Source organism: Xiphophorus couchianus, chromosome 19 (genome assembly GCF_001444195.1).
Source record: "Xiphophorus couchianus chromosome 19, X_couchianus-1.0, whole genome shotgun sequence".
NCBI lineage: Eukaryota > Metazoa > Chordata > Actinopteri > Cyprinodontiformes > Poeciliidae > Xiphophorus > Xiphophorus couchianus.
Genome location: NC_040246.1, coordinates 3,497,079 through 3,515,641, shown reverse-complemented (window position 1 = coordinate 3,515,641; position 18,563 = coordinate 3,497,079). Strand labels below are relative to the sequence as shown.

General features: G+C 38.0%; 1 protein-coding gene across 2 annotated transcripts in view; it reads left to right on the top strand.

Moving 5' to 3' along the window:
- The window catches only part of sos2 (son of sevenless homolog 2 (Drosophila)), a 52,511-nt gene that overhangs the window by 14,732 nt on the left and 19,216 nt on the right, over window positions 1-18,563 (top strand). For both annotated transcript variants that reach the window (XM_028001142.1, XM_028001143.1), the window contains exons 2-7: window positions 9,918-10,043; window positions 10,165-10,296; window positions 10,541-10,705; window positions 10,786-10,992; window positions 14,657-14,800; window positions 15,634-15,744. In XM_028001142.1, coding sequence (XP_027856943.1) covers window positions 9,918-10,043; window positions 10,165-10,296; window positions 10,541-10,705; window positions 10,786-10,992; window positions 14,657-14,800; window positions 15,634-15,744 — 885 coding nt within the window. The remainder of the gene's footprint in view (window positions 1-9,917; window positions 10,044-10,164; window positions 10,297-10,540; window positions 10,706-10,785; window positions 10,993-14,656; window positions 14,801-15,633; window positions 15,745-18,563) is intronic.

Below are 18,563 nucleotides of genomic sequence, written 5' to 3'. Positions count from 1 at the left end.
CAACCAAAAGTGGTAAAGCACTACAAAAGCTGGACGTTTATTAATTGGTCACAAATGTCTGTTTGGTGAATATGCTTGTCTGGGACTCTTGCGTTCTGCCCAGAAATGCAAATTTAATTCGAAAATACTTTATTAATCCCAAAGGGAAGTTGAAAAGTAAACTGAAAGCTCATGAAAAGGGTTTCTTTTTATATCCACATGAAATGTAATTATTTTTTTACAAATCCAGGGTTTCCCCCAGTCTATTATTAGCTTGGCGGGCCACCAGGCTTTACTTGTGCCCCAACAGGCTAAGCATAGTTTATTTTTTAAACTCTTATTTAAAATGTTTGCATTTTTAAGACTTTGGGAGAATAATAACTGGTGCTCAGTTATTATTCGCCCAATCTTTTAATAACACGTAATAATCAAGTGATATTTTAAATTTTCCTGTCAACTTTAACCAGTTTTTAACTCAAAAACACGGCGGGTCGCTGGATGAAGGACTGCCCCAGCACCCAACCACCGGGCAAAGCTAGTTTTCTGGGGGAAACCTTAAAGTCTTTCACTAAAGCGTTCTAAGGTTATAAGAATATGTTTTCCTCTTAAGGTAATGCGTTAAGCATGCAGCTGTTTGCATTGTTGATGTTCTTTTGATATCCCATCATGGTTTGTATTCTGTCTGTATATCCTGGCTATTCTTAAACGCTGTGACTGTGCATGAACGTAATTCCACCACCGACTTGCTACTGTTAATAATAAGTATGGACTCCCCTGGTCTGATGCCTGGCTGGCACAGAGACACTGGTTTCTATCCAATGCCGTCTTCAGGCAGTAAAATGTGGTTGACAAGACTCCCAAGAGAAAGACGAGTCATAATTCATGCACGTTTGTGACCGAAATGGAAACAGTTAATTAAGCTCCAGACAGAGTGCTCTTTTGCTTTTAGTTTTTTTAGATGAAATTTTCTACAATCCAGTGAAGTATTTCTGTGAAGTTAGTTTGCAGTGTCCTAACCTGGCATACTGGTGAAGCGATCACCTTTGTAGCAAAGCGACGAGAAGGGAACACAATTAAATTCATGAGGTGGAAACGCAGCTTCATGTAGGATGTTTTCTGTGAAATCATAAATCACGTCTTGTGCTTTGCACGTCAGAAATGTTCTCTAATGTCACCACATCCTGTCTGCCTTTTGTTTCTTTCTTTTATTTAGGTTTTTTTTTTGGCTCTGGCAAATCTTTGAAATCAAAGGCTGGAAATAAAAACAATATTCTGTGAAATTACTTGAAGAACAAAGAAATGTCATCTGTTTTTGTTGTGTTATGGAACCTTTTTTTTTTTTCAGGATGTGTATTTTTATCATCACCGCTGCTGCATCCGTGCTTCAGGCTCAGGTGGAAATTTAAAATTTTCTTCCACCTGTCCTTATGGTTGGTGGAACAAAACTTGCTTCAGATATTTAAAAAAATGTTTCAACAAACCCTTGATTAAAATTTGGCTTGGTTACCACAAAATATCAATAAATAAACTTTTTGATTTAAAATACTTATGATTATCTATTTTATATATTTTAAAAAAGTACAAGGATGTTAAAGAAAAGTACAACTGTGTACTATATTTCAGCATTAAGGGTTTAAAACTAAAATGCTTTATTTTGAACTGTTTGCCCACTTTCGTCTCAAAACAATTTCCAATTTTTTTATTATGTCTGGAAGCTAAAACTTACCAAAAATAAATGAGAAAAAATTATAAATATTTGTAAGTGGAAAATATTTAATTAATCTGGCTAGAAATATAAAATGTGGTTTAAAAATGCATTTCCTTTTAATTTAATTGTTGGCTAACTTGGTTTCTGAAAATATACAGGTTTAAAATGAAGAGTTTGTTGACTAAAACAAAATGACTAAATTGACTAAAATTTAATCAAACTTTAGCTTGCTAGCTAGCTAAAGTTTGATTAAATTTAGCTAGCAAATCACATAATTATATTTTGCTCTTCATAAAAAAGACAAATTGGTTTAGCTTTATTCTTTGTTTTCATTCTGTCAAAGTTTGGGTGTTTTTGCTTGCCTCTTTTCACTTTTTGATAGATCAACTTTACCCACAATTCATTAGTGTACCTTAATTTGGTTCTTGAGTAAAGTCTAGCAGAAATGGTGTCGGACATTTTGTGGCAAGCCTGGTTTTTGCTGCCATTATTAAAAAAAAAGGTCTTTACATTTTGAAAAACCAACACCAATTTATCACACATTTGACAATATGTCTGTTAAATTAGAAGAATTTCCTCCAACAGTGTGTGCTTTTAGGTCGAACAGATGCAAATGAATGAATTATCTGCTGGCTTAGAAAGAAACTTTTGTGTTTTTCCACATCATGATTTCTGCTGACACGGGCAAGTTTCTCTCAATCACACAAAAACACATGAAGCAGAAAGGCTAAAGACGCGCAAGAGTAAATGACCTCATTTGCACTCGTTGATGTCATGCAGCAGTGGGTTGCCACATCCTGGAGATGAGGCTAGCCGCTATGTTTTGATGTTCTTGGTAACAGGTTGGGCCTTCTGTGAAGCGGCCCTGAGGCTGTCTGCAGATAGACGATCGGGCTTATTGGAAACACTGGTCCCCGGCTCTTCTTGCCGGGTTAAATCAGCTTACTGGACCCTTGCTTGTCGTCAAAAGGGGTTAAAGTGAAGGATGAGTGGGCAGCGATCACTCAGTCAGGTCAAGACGCGGTCAAGGCGAGGCCTCTCGCTAATGGGGGCAATGTGTTGATCATGTGACAGCGTGTAAAGGCAGCTAAATGTCCTGACATCAAATGTACAGTGCTGGTTTTATATACGTTATATCAGATTATTATTTGTCAAAGTGTCTATCTTAACGCTTTCTGCCTCTTCAAGCCGTTGTGTGTTGGTGTGTGTGTGCGCGCGTGTGTATTTCGTATGTCAGGCCCCGGTGGATCTCTGCTCTATGGTTCCCCAGACAGTCTGGTTGTAATGGCAGATGATGTCATGGTATGAATCACAAACGGTGACACATGCTCGGATATAATAATGATTCCCAAACCCGTCCCCTCCCCCCAACACACACACACACACACACACACAACCCATATTACCTGTAACCTGAGCCTGACACAGTTCTGTGTGCGCAGCCAGAATAATAATCAATTCAATTAGAAATATTATCCCTGTATTAACACCACACTGCCTTTATTACCTCAAACCTTACACTGATATTTTCTTTGTGCATGTTGTCGTAATCCTGTGGAGGTACATAATGATTATTTGGAGGTTGGACAAAATGCACTCAAATGTATCCTGCTGTTCATACGTCACGTCTTGTGCAAGGATGTGATTTTATGCTTTTAATTCATTGATTTATTTTTCTTCAGTTGAGTTGTACTCCAGAAAATACTCAGTAAATTTGAAATTGTAAATTTTCTTAAATAAGGTACATATTATTCATACAACGTAGGAAAACTTCAAACCTCCCACTAATATTTGGATAAGTGTCTGTGTTTTCCAACATATTCTAGAAATTTTTAAAATGAATTTTCAATAGGGTTGTGATCAGAGCCATTCAAGAAGTTATGGGCTAGCCTGAAAGTTTAATGTTATTAATCAAATATTTTTATCTGTCAATTATCTGACTGATTGGATAAAAGAAAATTTTGTTTGATCCATTTTAAAAATACATAAGACAATTGAAATCCTTTTTTAAAATAAGAAAATATTTTATTACCCAACATGCAATAACACAGCGTTTCTGCAGTGTAAACGTAATCATTTATAGCTGCAGGTAAAAAAAAATAACTTCCAACATCAACATGTGAAAAGCTCAGGTCTTTCTGCTTGACTTAACGTCAGTACAGTCAGTGTAGGGCTAATCTGTCGATTTTTTTTTCTTGGATTAACTGATTAATAATTTGATAGCCAAAGGTGTTTAATTTTTATTTGTGCAGAAATTGAAGCAGATGAATCTAAAACTGTCACTTGAGGAGTTCTTAGTTTAACATATGTAAAGACAAAGGTGTTTTATCTGAAATGCAAAATTTATACATATATTCTTTTTCCAGTCTTTCTCTAATTGTTTCAACAAACTGTCTATTTTTTTAGTCTGTATACTCCAGCTAACAATTAATCGATTACTAAATTAGTTTCAGTAATCTGAAACATTATTGTAAATGTAGACGGTGTTGTAGTCCCAGACCTGCACACTTGGTCACATTTTAAGTCAGCCTGATAAAATGAACGTCATAATCACTTAGAAGAGCAGAGTGCGTTGCTGCAGGGACCTACAGATAAACTATCAGGCGTTTCTGTTTCCTAATTTCCTCGTTTTCAGTTTTTTTTTGCCGGACTCTCCATCCTCCAGCTTTGGCCCAATGCTACTGTTTAAGCAGCATGAAGCTGCTGCAGCTTCTTCACGCACAGTACGCACATCGATACCTCTCACTCTACTTTTATGATCTGCTATCCTGAGGGATTTTCCTCTGTGAGGGCAGAGAACAAGGGCGACGTGGGAGGTTGGAAGGGAAAGTGAGCGAGAGGTAGCGCGGGTACACTTCAGGTACACTTCAGAATTGAAATGACCCATAAAAATAAACAACACCCGAACGTGGCACAGGAGAACCTGTGATCATAATTAGAGCTGACTCTTCACAGCAGGTGTCTTGTTTTCTTAAAGGGCCCTACTCTCTCTTTTTTTTTTTTTTCTTGAGTTGAGAAGAGGAGATAAGGTGTAAAAATTACTTCACACTTTGCCTTTTTTTGTGCACATCCTCATTTTGCTAATGGAACAGTGCTTAAAGAGTGATTCATGTGTCAGTTTTACAAGATAAAACATTTAGTGTCTCTTGTCCAGAAGATATCAGTGTAATTGTAAGTTTCTGTTAATGTAAGCCTTATCTTTTTTAGTTTTATCTCAGCCATGCAACAAAATATAAGTTTTACCTGCATCTTATCTTAGCCAGCACAACCTTGTAACAGGTTAATAATCCCACTGGATTTCTTTCCTATAAAAACTCTGGTAAAATAAAGGCAGAGTTTTCCTCAGTGTATTATCAGCCTGGTGGGCCACCAGGCTTTACTTGGTGGCCCGCCAGACTAAGCAGTACTCATTTTTAAGTCTTTAAAATGTTTGCATTTTCAAGGCTTTATATTTGCTGTTCAGGTATTAATCTACTAGTCTTTCAATGACACATAATTATCAAGTGATATTTTCAAATTTCCTGTCGACTTTAAACATTTTTTAACTCAAAAACACGGCGGGCCTCTGGATGAATGACTGCCCAACCACCAGGCTTAGCAAGTTTTCTGGGGAAAGCCTTGAAAGGGTTATCAATATCTGCATCGGTCCTGATATTGGAAAAAATTTCAATTGGGGATCAGTGACATAAAGGCAGATCTGCCAGTCTAATTCTACACTTTGTGATCTGAGCGACATCTTGCTGTATTATTCATTTTACATTCTATTTAGAAAACCTGATTACACTTTCTGAACCTTGTGAAAGGTTTTCTGCAGCTTATTTTTACATGTTTGACCAAAGTAGTCAACCTGTTGCTTTTGTCAGTTTCTTTTTTATTTATTTTAATCGGTTTTTCCATTTACAAACTATTTTTTCTTACTATGGTCAGTTCCTGTTTTATCTCTGGCTGCTTTTCATATTTAAGTGCTCAAACTATATTTTTAGCAAGATGCTGCAAGCTTCAGCTGTTGTGTAAATATTCCTATTAGACCATAATTAATGGTCTAATAGGTTAACCCTAAATGGTTAATTCCTCCATTAAGCTGTCCTGATGGCAGCTTGTGTATGATATTTTACCTTTTTTAAATCCATCAACCTTAAAAAAAGGTACATAGTTAATTTTCTCGATGCAATAGCCTTTAAGTTGTTTGTTTTAAGAGGCTGATTAAAGTTGTAGCTGTCAAAGTTCCCTTAGTAAGTACTTTGTTTCTTGGTAATACCTAAATATCTTGCATATTCTCTTCTAAAAAGGTTTAAGTAGTGGGAGCTTCTGCAGAATCTCGGTCGGCATACCTTTCAGCTCCGTCACGGCTTATGTATTTGTTTGAAATCACTTTCCACCACTTTCGGTTTCAAGCATTACGGTTCCTTTGTCTCCCATCCTGATGTTGTTGTAGATAGACACCACTTGTCAGTCGCGGGCCTGTGAGAAACGAGACAATGATTCTGTGAAACTCCGGGGATTTCCCCCGTGCCTCCACTCAGCGCGGTGACTCACAGCTCCTGGTGTCCTGTGGAATTTAGTCAAGTGACCGTTTAGGGTTGAAAGAATCTATCTCATAACCTACTTCCCCCTTTGATATCTATTTCTTTCCCAGTACAGTTTACACTCGTGGCTTATTTATAGCAAGAAGGTCTTGTGAGTGTGCATCAAAACAGTAATGACGAGCAACAAGGCCTCAAACTGTGGTTTCAGTGTTTCCAGCTCTTGTTTTAAGAAGCATCTTAGTGTAGTTACCAAGTTATAAATCTAAACAGATGATGTGTAATCGCTGTGAAATTCCACCTTCTGTTATTTTATCTCAATCAACAAATTGCAAACTATAGACAGAAAGGACATCCTGCTCCTCGCTGCTTCGCCGTTAACTCAGAGGGCAAGAATGCTCAAAGCCCAGTCAGTGGTGACCTCTGAACATTTGATTAATCCTTCGTTTCAATGTCGGTGTTTTGTCTTTATGATGCTCTGTTGAACTGTATGTCAGTTCAACAGAGCACTGTCGCTTTAGTTACAAATCTAAAGCGACAGGTTTTTGTAAGTCAAGTTTAATTGCGTAGCACCATTCAGGAACAAGGCAGTTCAAAATGCTTTACGTCAAAAAAACACAAATATAAAAACATCATACAGTTATTATTGAGAAACCAGTAACATACATTACATTTTGGTGAGTGCCATCCAAATGTAATTTGGATGATTAAATTACATCATTTTACAAATGACAAATTACATTACAAATTAATTTGTAAAGTTTCCCCCAGAAAACTTGCTAAACTTGCTAACCGGTGGTTGGGCACTAGGTCAGTCATACATCCAGCAGTCCGTAGTGTTTTTGAGTTAAAAATGTTTAAAGTTGACAAAATATTACTTGATAATTGGGTTATTGGAAGATTAATATCAGAACATCAACTATAAAGTCTTAAAAAATGCAAACATTTGAAAAAGACTTAAATAAATAAGCAATGCCAAGTCTGGTGGGGGCACAAGTAAAGCCTGGTGGCCTGTCAGGCTTATAATACACAGGTGGAAACCCTGCGTTCAGTGATTTTTAAACCAACAGCAGTAGTCTATCCTCTGAGCTACAGGGAGCCAGTGTAGGGACTTTAGAAATGGTGTAATGTGCTCTGTCTTCCTGGTTTTAGTCAGAACATGAGCAGCAGCGTTCTGTATCAGAACGCTGCTGCTACAGAACGTTCTGTTCTGTATCAGCAGCAGAACAGAACGTTCTGTTCTGCTGAACAGAACGTTGGAGCCTTGTAGCTCCAACGTTACAAGGCTCCCACTGCAGCTGTATCAGCTGCAGCTGTTTCATTCACTTTTTTAGGCTGACCTGTGAAGACGCTGTTGCAGTAATCAATACGATTAAAGATAAACGCATGAATGACTTTCTCTGGATCTTTCTGGGATTTTAGTCCGCTAACCCTGGAAATAGAAGGCTGACTTTGTTACTCTCTTTATGTGGCTCTGAAGGTTCAGATCAGTCCATCACTACACGTAAGTGTTGGACCTGATTGCTGGTTTTTAGTTGTAATAACTGAAGCTGTGCGTTCCTCTTTAGGTCTACAGATAATCCGTTTTTTGGGGGTTTCTTTTGTTCAGCTCGAGAAAAGTTATGGGACATGCACAGGTTGATTTATTCTAAGCATCTGTTCAATGATTGGATAGGTTCAGAGTAACCTGGTGACATCATAATGTAGAGCTGTGTATCATTTGCGTAGTCAATGGTTGTTAATCTTCCTGTTGCAAGGTGAGAGTAAATATCAAACCCTCTTCTCTGTTTTTTTTTCCCATGGTATTTTTTTCTCCTTGAAGTCTCCTTTGGGTGCTATACTAGCATCTCAACCGACTGCATTCCTGCACGAGGGCACAGCCCAGATGACGACAACTTTTGGGAGGCTGGAAGGCATTTGTGGGATGTTCATTTCTTTGCAATTTCAGACCTGAGGAAGCCACACCTTCACGCCTGGATGCATCCATAACCACACCCCCTTTACCTGGTAGTTCCACGTGGAGTAGTTTAAATGCTATAACCAAAGCTTTTGTTTCATGTTCATTATGGAAGTATACACAGTACAAACAATACTACTTCTGTTGTGGCAGAAACAGTCTCTAAATGAGAAATTCTCCTCGTCTTTCCATGCATTCAGATTAAATTGCGTTGATTCTTTCTGGCCTTTTTTTTTTGCTTGCTATGGTTTTTAGTTCTACAAATATTTTATTTCAGCTTCATTGCTGTACATTAAGAAATGTGTCAAAAATATAAGTAGAAATGGAAATTTTTGTAAATATTCAAATAACCAGTTTATCTTTTTGGGAATTATACATTTTGGGATGTAGCCGAGTCTGAGTAAACCTGAAGAAATTATTCAGTTCCCTGTGTTCATATAAAGCTTTTTCACAACAGTGCACTTGGCAAAAAAATAGACAAGAATGAATAATTATTGCATCAATTATCAATAAAGAGCTAATTTTGCAGCAATTGGTTGCTGTGTGATAAATCTATTGTTAGTTTCATGAACTCATTAAAAATGGACTTGCACCAAAACCTTAATAGAATTACTAAATATAATTGTATTCATAATTAAAAATATATCATTAATAAATTACATAAAATATATAAGTACAATATTGAATTGGTTATGACAATATGAGAGACGTCAGCGGTATTAACAAGAAAATGCATCATGAAAAACATACGTACATGACAAATTACTAAATCTGAAATTACAGTGACAACCACACAATTTCTATATGAATGAGGAGTGGGAGTAAATAAGTTTATTATCTTCTCACTCCTCTTCAAGGTAAATGCACTCTTGTTTGTCTAAATACACAGTTATGTAAAAGATGAATTGGATGACTTGATGTATGTACATTTACTGTATATATTTCAGTGTAGCTACATATTTCTCTGTTCCTCTCTTTAGAGGTATAATATGCATTTTAGTCTTTTATATGGCTCAAAATAAAGCAACAAATAAAACTTGTTTCAAAATATGTATGAATGTTGTTACCTTTTGTGTAGCAGTACATTTGGACTCCTAAATATAACTGTTGTAACAAAGTACCTTTTTTGTTAGTTTATTGTGTTTGTCAGGATGTTCCCACAGCTGTACGTGGCGGCAGACCTCTTGCAGAAATGCTGTGCAGGACTCTAGAATAACTTTGCAGATTTAATAAACCTTCCTGTTAGGCGCTAAAAGTTTTGCCGTCTCTCTTGCGCTTTTGCAGCATAAATAAACCACAGACTTGTCTTAACATGTAGCAGAAAATTATTAACTCTTTAGCTATTCCCAAATGTCTTGATTCTTTTGAACTAATTTTTTAGGATCGTCTTAGAAGAGGTAACCTTGAGTTTTCTTCACTTCGTAACGGGATCCGTATCAAAGAGGGTTGTCAGTCGAAATAAGGAGTTCCCAACTGGCCAATAAAGCTAAAAAGCAGTCCATTCCTCTAGCCAGTTGAATTATTTTCTCTATTAATATTTAATATAAGACTAAATATCTAAATACTTTGTTGGTCTAATGTGAATATGATGCATTGGGAATCTTTTTAATGATTCCCAACTTCAATCTGTTCAAAGTTTTATACTTCTTTACAGCCTGTCTCACCCTGAAAGCTAATGTTGAGCATTTCAGTCTGGATTGCTAAATCTGCCACTCACCGTCTCTCTCTCCTTCTTGTCTCACACTTTCAGGTACAGGAGCAGGTCCACCCAACCCTGAAAGCAAAGGAGGATGCCCTGCAGCACATTGAAGAGCTGATCCTGCAGCTGCTCAACATGCTGTGTGTGGCCCAGCCTCGCACAGTGCAGGATGTAGAGGTATGACCTTTGCTTCCTCTCTCCTGGTAATTTCTGTTTTAAAGACGGAAACTTTTAATACATAAAAGGCTTGTGTCCGTCCTCTTACTATGAAACATCTCCTTGCCTCCCCTCTCGACAGGAACGTGTGCAGAAAACCTTTCCCCACCCTATAGATAAGTGGGCAATTAACGACGCCCAGGCAGCTATTGAGAAACGTAAGAGAAGAAGCCCCTTGCTTCTCCCTGTGGACAAAATACACCCATTGCTTAAGGTAAAGACTCACAGAGCTGACCTCTCTCTCTCCCTTTTCTGTCCCTTTCCACTTCCTCAGTGGACTAGAAATGTTTATCTACTTTAGGTGGTAGTTTGGGCAACTTGTCTAATGACATTGCCTCGGAGTAAGCCGTCACCCTGCATGTTCAGACAGACGCTTAACATGATCTCGAACAAACCTTTGGCTGCTTTGGCTCACGTGCTTTGCTTCGTCTGATGTGTTTTGTTTTTTCTCCAATCAGGAGGTTCTTGGCTACAAGGTGGACTACCATGTGTCCCTGTACATCGTGGCAGTACTTGAATACATATCAGCAGATATACTCAAACTGGCCGGCAACTACGTCGGCAACATTCGGCACTATGAAATCACCCAACAGGACATCAAGGTCTCCATGTGTGCAGACAAGGTGGGGATATCGTTGAGGAAGGAGCGACTGCATTCACTCGCCTCTCGCTGATTGGTTCCGTTTCGTGTCTCTGCGTTCAGGTGTTGATGGACATGTTCGACCAGGAGGAGGACATCGGCGTGATGTCGCAGTTCACCGAGGAGCCTTTGTCGCTCTCGGAGCTTTCGTATGATGAACTGGTGAAGCTTGAAATTGCAGAGGAGCGGCAGTATCTGCGGGAGCTCGATCTGATTATTAAAGTGTTCCGGAACCATTTCCTGTCCCACCCCAAAGTCTTCACAGATGAGGTGAGGAGGACATTAAGCTGATGAAGGAAACATTGTAATGCTGCTTTTTAAAGGCATTTCTCACATCCTTTGAAGGGCTTACTTACTTTTGAAACAGCTACAACAAACGGCGACAGTCCGGTTCATATTGGATCCACAAATTTGAATTTATTTGGGTTTTTTTTTTCTACACCACTCATTCTCAAAATTGTACACACACTCTCATATACAGAAATGCATCCCTACTAATATTTGATTAAATATCTTTTATCAAACTACACTTCCCATGACAACATACTTTTTCTAGGTATAATGAAGTTTCAGGTATAGTTCAAGCTGGATATTTCTCCACTCTAAATGGTCAAACTGGTAGTTCATGCTTCATTCATTCATAACCCAGTTTAGATCTATACTATTGGAGCACAATAATAATAATAATAATAATAATAATGGTTCCATCCATTTTGTGCAATGCACGAATACCACTGATGGTAAAACTGCGCCTCGGCATGATGCAACCACCACCATGTTTGACAGTTCTCTAATCATATTTCCTCTCATTATGACCATGTAACCAAATATATGTTGATATATGACCATAAAACATTTTTCTATTGGAAAACTGGCTCTTCTTTAGACATTGGTGTTCCAGCAGGCCTGATCCTCTGTGGTTCCCTCCGTGACTCCTGAGGATCGTGGGTTGCCAGTTTGGCTCAGACGGGTTAAAACTTGGACAGAATCAGATGCATTACTGATCCCCCACAGAAGATTGCTTTTATGTTGACAAGCTACTCCCATCTAAAATGTAAAATTTTAGCAAACATGAATATAACATTTGTAACACAAGTGTGAAATTACAAGTCATTTAAATAGAAAATAAATAGAAATAAAACTCTCTCCACCAGTATGGTTAAAAAGAGAACTCCTTTTTACGTTCAAAGAGACGACTGAAATAGAAAAATAACCACTAGTTTTACTAGGAGATGTCAAAAATCTAGCTAGCGTTATGCTAAATGTTCATTTTTGGCCACAAAAAACAGGTGGTTGCCCAAGAACAAATATTTTATGATGTAATTAGTTTAGTCTACATGTAGAGTTTTGATCTTGTTTATTGGAGAAAATGCACAATAAATTTACATTTTTTCAGCCAGTTATTATTATTGAAATGTACATAATCAGTTGTGCGAATTTTCAACCCTGGAGAGAAACAATTAAAACACATCATTTAAGGTCCAAAATTAATTACATTCATTCCCATGGTGACTGTTTTTACACTTTTCACTTCTAATTCTACTATTATGCATGTAAAGGGGCGGATTAAATGGTACAGAAAAAATAAGATCTAAAACATAAAGAGGAAAATCTGTTAATATTTCTAGAAAAGACCCACCAACTCTTTCCAAAAGCTACAAAAATTTGAAATTGTTACTCCTCTTCATTTCAGGCAAGTACCTGTGAGCAGCTTACTGCAGAGCAAGCTTACTCAGACACGCATCCAAATATCAAACAATTTAAGCCAAATCCACTCTAAGATCATTTAAAGACTAAAACTTCAACTTTCTAATCTGTTAACTGGGAATTAGTATCAAAAAGTCACTTGAAACTTCCAAAAATGCTTTCCTTACAGGCTTTATTTTGTGGAAAAAACATCCCTTCACCATTACAAAATTGGGATTTTTCTGTTCTCAGCTAAGAACTTGATAGCACGGATTCTAATTATTGTCAAATTTGTGTTTTCTAAGGACTGCCTTTCCAATCACGAGTCACTCCGTTTACACAATGATTACAACAAACTCTTGTTTTACTGCTTCAAGTCGTCTCTCTCTCTTTCTCCTGAGGCTAATATGGGGCTCAAGCGCTAAATTCCTCCAAACATATAAGGATAAGTACAGTTGAAGAAGAAAAAAATTGAGTGCAGTGTGTACAGGTTTAGAAGAACTTAGTGGAAAGTTGAGTTTCGTGGATTGCTGTGGCTTTGCATATTTTGGGTTGGGTAATTTGTGGTATCATTTGGGTGAGGAGCGTAAACCTATGTGAGGCCCAGAGGAACACTGAACGTGTAATTAAGTTGAGACAGGAACAACATCTGCATCCCTCGCCAGAATAACCTCAGTTATGTCTGTTGAAATGCGGCATCATCCTGAGCGTTACTCGGAGACGTCGAGAAAGCGCTTCGGTTAAATAATGGCGTGGCAGAGCTGCTTTTTAAGACTTCAGCAGTCTGTAAACACTTGGTCCAATTTTAGAGTCCCCTTCTTCTGCAGTGATTATTCTCTTTGGAATATGCGCCAGGCTGTTGTTTATTATCAGACTCTACAGGAGAGAGACGAGAAGAAATCCACTTTTGAAAGTAATGGAAAAACCAGATTAATCGGATTAATCTGGTGATTAATCTGACCAAAAAAAATAGGCACATTCTTGATTTTTTATTGAGCTACTTAGGTCGTTTCTATGCAATATTAGAAATGCATTAAAAGATGTAAATAAACAAATAATCCACTTCCTTTTTTAAGTAAGAAAATAAAAATTTTATTGCCTAAATTGCAAAAACATAGCATTTCTTGAGTGAATTTCAACCTGGCGAATGTAAAGAAATTGCCACTTGAGGAGTTTTGGGTAAAACATATTGACAGACAAAAGTGATTTTTATCTTAAAATGCAAATGTGTATATATATATGTTTTGACCTAATTTACTTATCTTTCTGTATTTACTCCAATTATTAATGAATTAATTACTAAATTAGTTCAATAATCGATTGATCACGATTAATCATTTCAGCTCTAGTGAATTTTGCGATTTGCTAATAGTTGTTCAGGGAGAACAGTAAACGTGATGAAGGTGCTCTGCTCAGATGGAGACCAGAAGTGAACTTTTTTTCCACCCGTTTCCAAAGTGCTGTTAGTGGCCCGTGTCGCTCTGAAACCTGATAATGGCAGCATCATACTGTTAGATGCATTGTCCTGCAGGGACGAGACAATCGGAAGAGAGATGATGTTAATACAGAGCAGTCCTGTGGGGGAAACCGTTAGAATCTCACTTTAATAATAAACATTAGCTTCACGTTTTATGCTAGCACGACCGTTTTTAGCTTATTGATGCTCTAAAAAGAAATAATATATTGTAAATATTTGACATTTGAATTATCACACCAAAGCTACTTGTCACTCTAATGTAAAGATTACCTGAGGGTTAAAGGTCACATTTTTAACGGCCCATATTTATAATGGTAGTAATTTAAAGAAGGGGGGGAAAGCTAATGGCTGATTAAGCATTCAGATGCACTCTGACCCTGTTGAACTCCAGTAGAAATGGACAGCCTTGGACTTAATTTAGAAATGGCTTTTCAGCAGACGGCCTGTAACAGTCATGCATTGATAATGTCATATTATCACCAACAACCTCACTTGGAAAGATGTCTGAGCTCATTTTTATTTAAATATCAATTATTTCTTTTGTTGTCAATTGATGTTCAAGCAAGTGGTGATCACATTTTGTAGAAGGGGAGAGGATGAACTTAATAACCTCAAATTTAACAAAAATACTAACAGGAAAGACTGGACAGAGGTGTATGTTTACTATAAGTGCCCAATATACATTGAATTATCACTGCAATATCATGATCAATTGCCAAGCATTCAACAAATCTTGACACAGCTCACCAGTTTCCGTTGTTGATGTTGCAGGATGTCGAGGTGATCTTCAGCAACATCTTGGACATCCACGAGCTGACCGTGAAGCTTCTGGGTCTGATCGAGGACGCGGTGGAGATGACTGCTGACGGCAGTCCTCATCCGCTGGTGGGCAGCTGCTTTGAAGACCTAGCAGAGGTAACATGCATCGTTTATCAGGAATCGGTTATTGTTGTCGGTTACTGATGATAATTTAAAAAAAAAAAAATGACAATATGACCAGAAATGTTTTTGTTTTTTTACTCTTTTCTCCAGCTTGTATCATTAGAGCATCTATAAATATCTGTAAAATTTAAAATATGATTAAATGCAGTTACCGTGTGCAGTTTAGTCATATTAATTCGAAGTATTTAAGTATATGGTATTGGTTTTTCAAAAACAATATTTGTGTTTGTGGAGCTATGAATGCGCGCCATACAGCCAGACAGTTACCAAAAAATAATTAGTTATAGGCTTTTAAACCTATTACTAATTTGGGGATTAGTAATAGGTTTATCACAAATTTTTGTCATCACAAACAATTGTGATAAAATCCCAAACTTGTATCACCTACTCCCACCAAGAAGCATAAAATTCTGTTTCATAACATTTTTTTTAGCTTGTTTTTTATGTTTTTGTTCAAGCAAAATAGAGATATTTTCTGGAAACTCTTCCAGCTTTGAGTTTTAATAGAGCAAATAAAAGCTATGTACCTGTGAAAATATACATATTTTATATTGGCTTACAAATTACGTCTAAGATTTGTTTGTTAAAAGCCAACATTTCGGTCAGCAATTACCAAAATGAAGGCCAATAATGAAATGTAATGTTTGCTTTCTCACTATTTATGCATTAGAAATAGCTAGATGCTCAGCGCAAATGACTAAATATAATGACAGCATGAGTTGTTCAGTTTTACACCAGCGGGCCATTTCTGCGTGAATGGCTGTGTTTTGATTAGTAATGCTCTGGCTCGTTCTGTGTGTTTGCAGGAGCAGGCGTTTGACCCGTACGAGACCCTGTCTCAGGACATTCTTGGCAAGAAATTCAATGAGCACTTCCATGAAATGATGCAGAGGCAAACAGTTCGCCAACACTTTGGGGTGAGGTTTTGAACCGGCTCTCATCCACTCACAGAACATTAAAATTTTTCTATCTGCATTCATAAAAAACTGAAAAAAGTTTTTTATGAATGCATCTTTACTATAATTCCCCGTCATTAAAGCTGCAGTGTCATGTTTTTAATTTGAAGGGGACAACATTACCTGCTGAATACTTATCGGTCATTTCATAAAAACTCATTTTGCTGTTTGAACTTGCATCTTAAAGTTGCTTATTTCCCATCTATAACTGCTGCTTCCCAAAAACACGCCGGTAGCGTTCACACTCGGCATTCGTTCCTGCTTCTGTTTTGATCTGAGCTCTGCTAAAATATGGTTTGAAGGCATGTCATGACATATTCAGCGTCCTGTGTGTGCACACTTGATTCTCTGCTGCCGTTTTTGTTTTATTTGGACATTCCTCGCGAGAATAGCATTGAAATGGGCCCGGTGGGGTGCAGTTTGGCAGCCTTTGAAGATGAAATATTTGCTGTTGTTTTCTCAGGCTAGAAACTATTGTGGCTAAGTGAAGCATCGCAGGGTTTTAACCCCACTTACTGTAGCAATATTTACAAAACAGGCCAATTTTCTGCTCATTTCAAGCCTTTAAACCGAAATGCCTACTTCTCATTTATTGTGTATATTTGTATATAAATGGAACTCTCGCTGTATCTTTTCATGCCGCTAAGCGCCTATTGAAGTAAAAAGGAGAACAGCAGACTGTGTGTACTTCAACGGTGTTGTGGCTCAGATTGAGGCCTCGCTGTGTTTACCACCAGTCAGACCCCAGTTAGGTCAACACTGCAGCCGCCATGCCCCGAATATTCACACCCAGTGTTTATTTTCACGCAGGCTTCACATTAGAGGCGGTGAGCACGGGGAGTTAAAAATATGCTTTTAATTTTACGTTGTTGTATTGATGCTAATTAAAGAAAAACTGTCACACAGGCGAAAGCATTTTGTCACACATTGGTATACAAACACACAAAGTGTTTTATTGGGATGTTCTCTGAAAGGCCAACAAAGAATAGTACATAATTACGACGTGGAAATAAACACCTAAAGCTTTAAAAATTAGGCAAAAAATACCCACACTTTTCAAATTTTGTAACATTTTGAAATGCATGCATTATTTTTTCTTCTAAAGTTACGACTTTGATGGCTTTTCAAGGCAAGTGCATGGCAATCGATTTTATTTAGAGCCATCAGAGTAGAGAGGGGTTGACTGTCTTCAAGATTTCTTTTATTTGTAGAGATTTTTTAAAACATGTATCCTTTTCCTCCCATTTCACAATTAGGCCCTGCTTTACGTTGTTCCATCATAAAACCACAAATAAAACATTCTGAAGATTGTGGTTGTTTCATGACAATAAGTAGAACAAAGAATATGTTCTATTACTTAAACTTTCATGTTCAACTAAAGGTTATTTTAGTTATAATTCTGATTACTATCTTAAAAAATATATTTTTTTATTTAAGAATTTTTTTATGCAATCAGAAATACACTGAAATATACAAATAAGGAATTAATTCAAATCCTTTTTAAATGAGAAAATATTAATTTTATTTCCTAAATATCATGCTTGATGAGCGGTTCACACTGCAGCCTGAAGTGACCCAATTCTGATTTTTTTTTTTTTTTTACGTAATTCGACCTGTATCTGATCTTTTCATGACAGTCTGAACACTGAGCACTTCTTCTTTTTATGGCGGTTGGGAGAAAACTGAGACGGCTGACGCTACTGCGCCCTCTACTGCGCATGTAGGACACTTTTAGGTCGTTTGCCTGTTCAGACTGTAGAACACGATTTCAGGAGTGACAGAGGCTGAAAACTTCTGACGTCACGAGTCACAAAGGCTGAAAACGTCTGTGACTGCTGATGTCACAGTGGCTGAAAACTTCTGACGTCACGAGTCACAAAGGCTGAAAACGTCTGTGACTGCTGATGTCACAGTGGCTGAAAACTTCTGACGTCACGAGTCACAGAGGCTGTAAACTTCTGTGACTCCTGACGTCACAGTGGCTGAAAACTTCTGACGTCACGAGTCACAGAGGCTGAAAACTTCTGACGTCACGAGTCACAGAGGCTGAAAACTTCTGACGTCATGAGTCACAGAGGCTGTAAACTTCTGTGACTCCTGACGTCACAGTGGCTGAAAACTTCTGACGTCACGAGTCACAAAGGCTGAAAACTTCTGTGACTCCTGATGTCACAGAGGCTGAAAACTTCTGACGTCACGAGTCACAAAGGCTGAAAACTTCTGTGACTCCTGACGTCACAGTGGCTGAAAACTTCTGACGTCACGAGTCACAGAGGCTGAAAACTTCTGACGTCACGAGTCACAGAGGCTGAAAACTTCTGACGTCATGAGTCACAGAGGCTGTAAACGTCTGTGACTCCTGACGTCACAGTGGCTGAAAACTTCTGATGTCACGAGTCACAAAGGCTGAAAACTTCTGTGACTCCTGATGTCACAGAGGCTGAAAACTTCTGACGTCACGAGTCACAGAGGCTGAAAACTTCTGTGACTCCTGATGTCACAGAGGCTGAAAACTTCTGACGTCACGAGTCACAGAGGCTGAAAACTTCTGACGTCATTAGTCACAGAGGCTGAAAACTTCTGACGTCACGAGTCACAGAGGCTGAAAACTTCTGTGACTCCTGATGTCACAGAGGCTGAAAACTTCTGACGTCACGAGTCACAGAGGCTGAAAACTTCTGACGTCACGAGTCACAGAGGCTGAAAACTTCTGACGTCACGAGTCACAGAGGCTGAAAACTTCTGACGTCACGAGTCACAGAGGCTGAAAACTTCTGTGA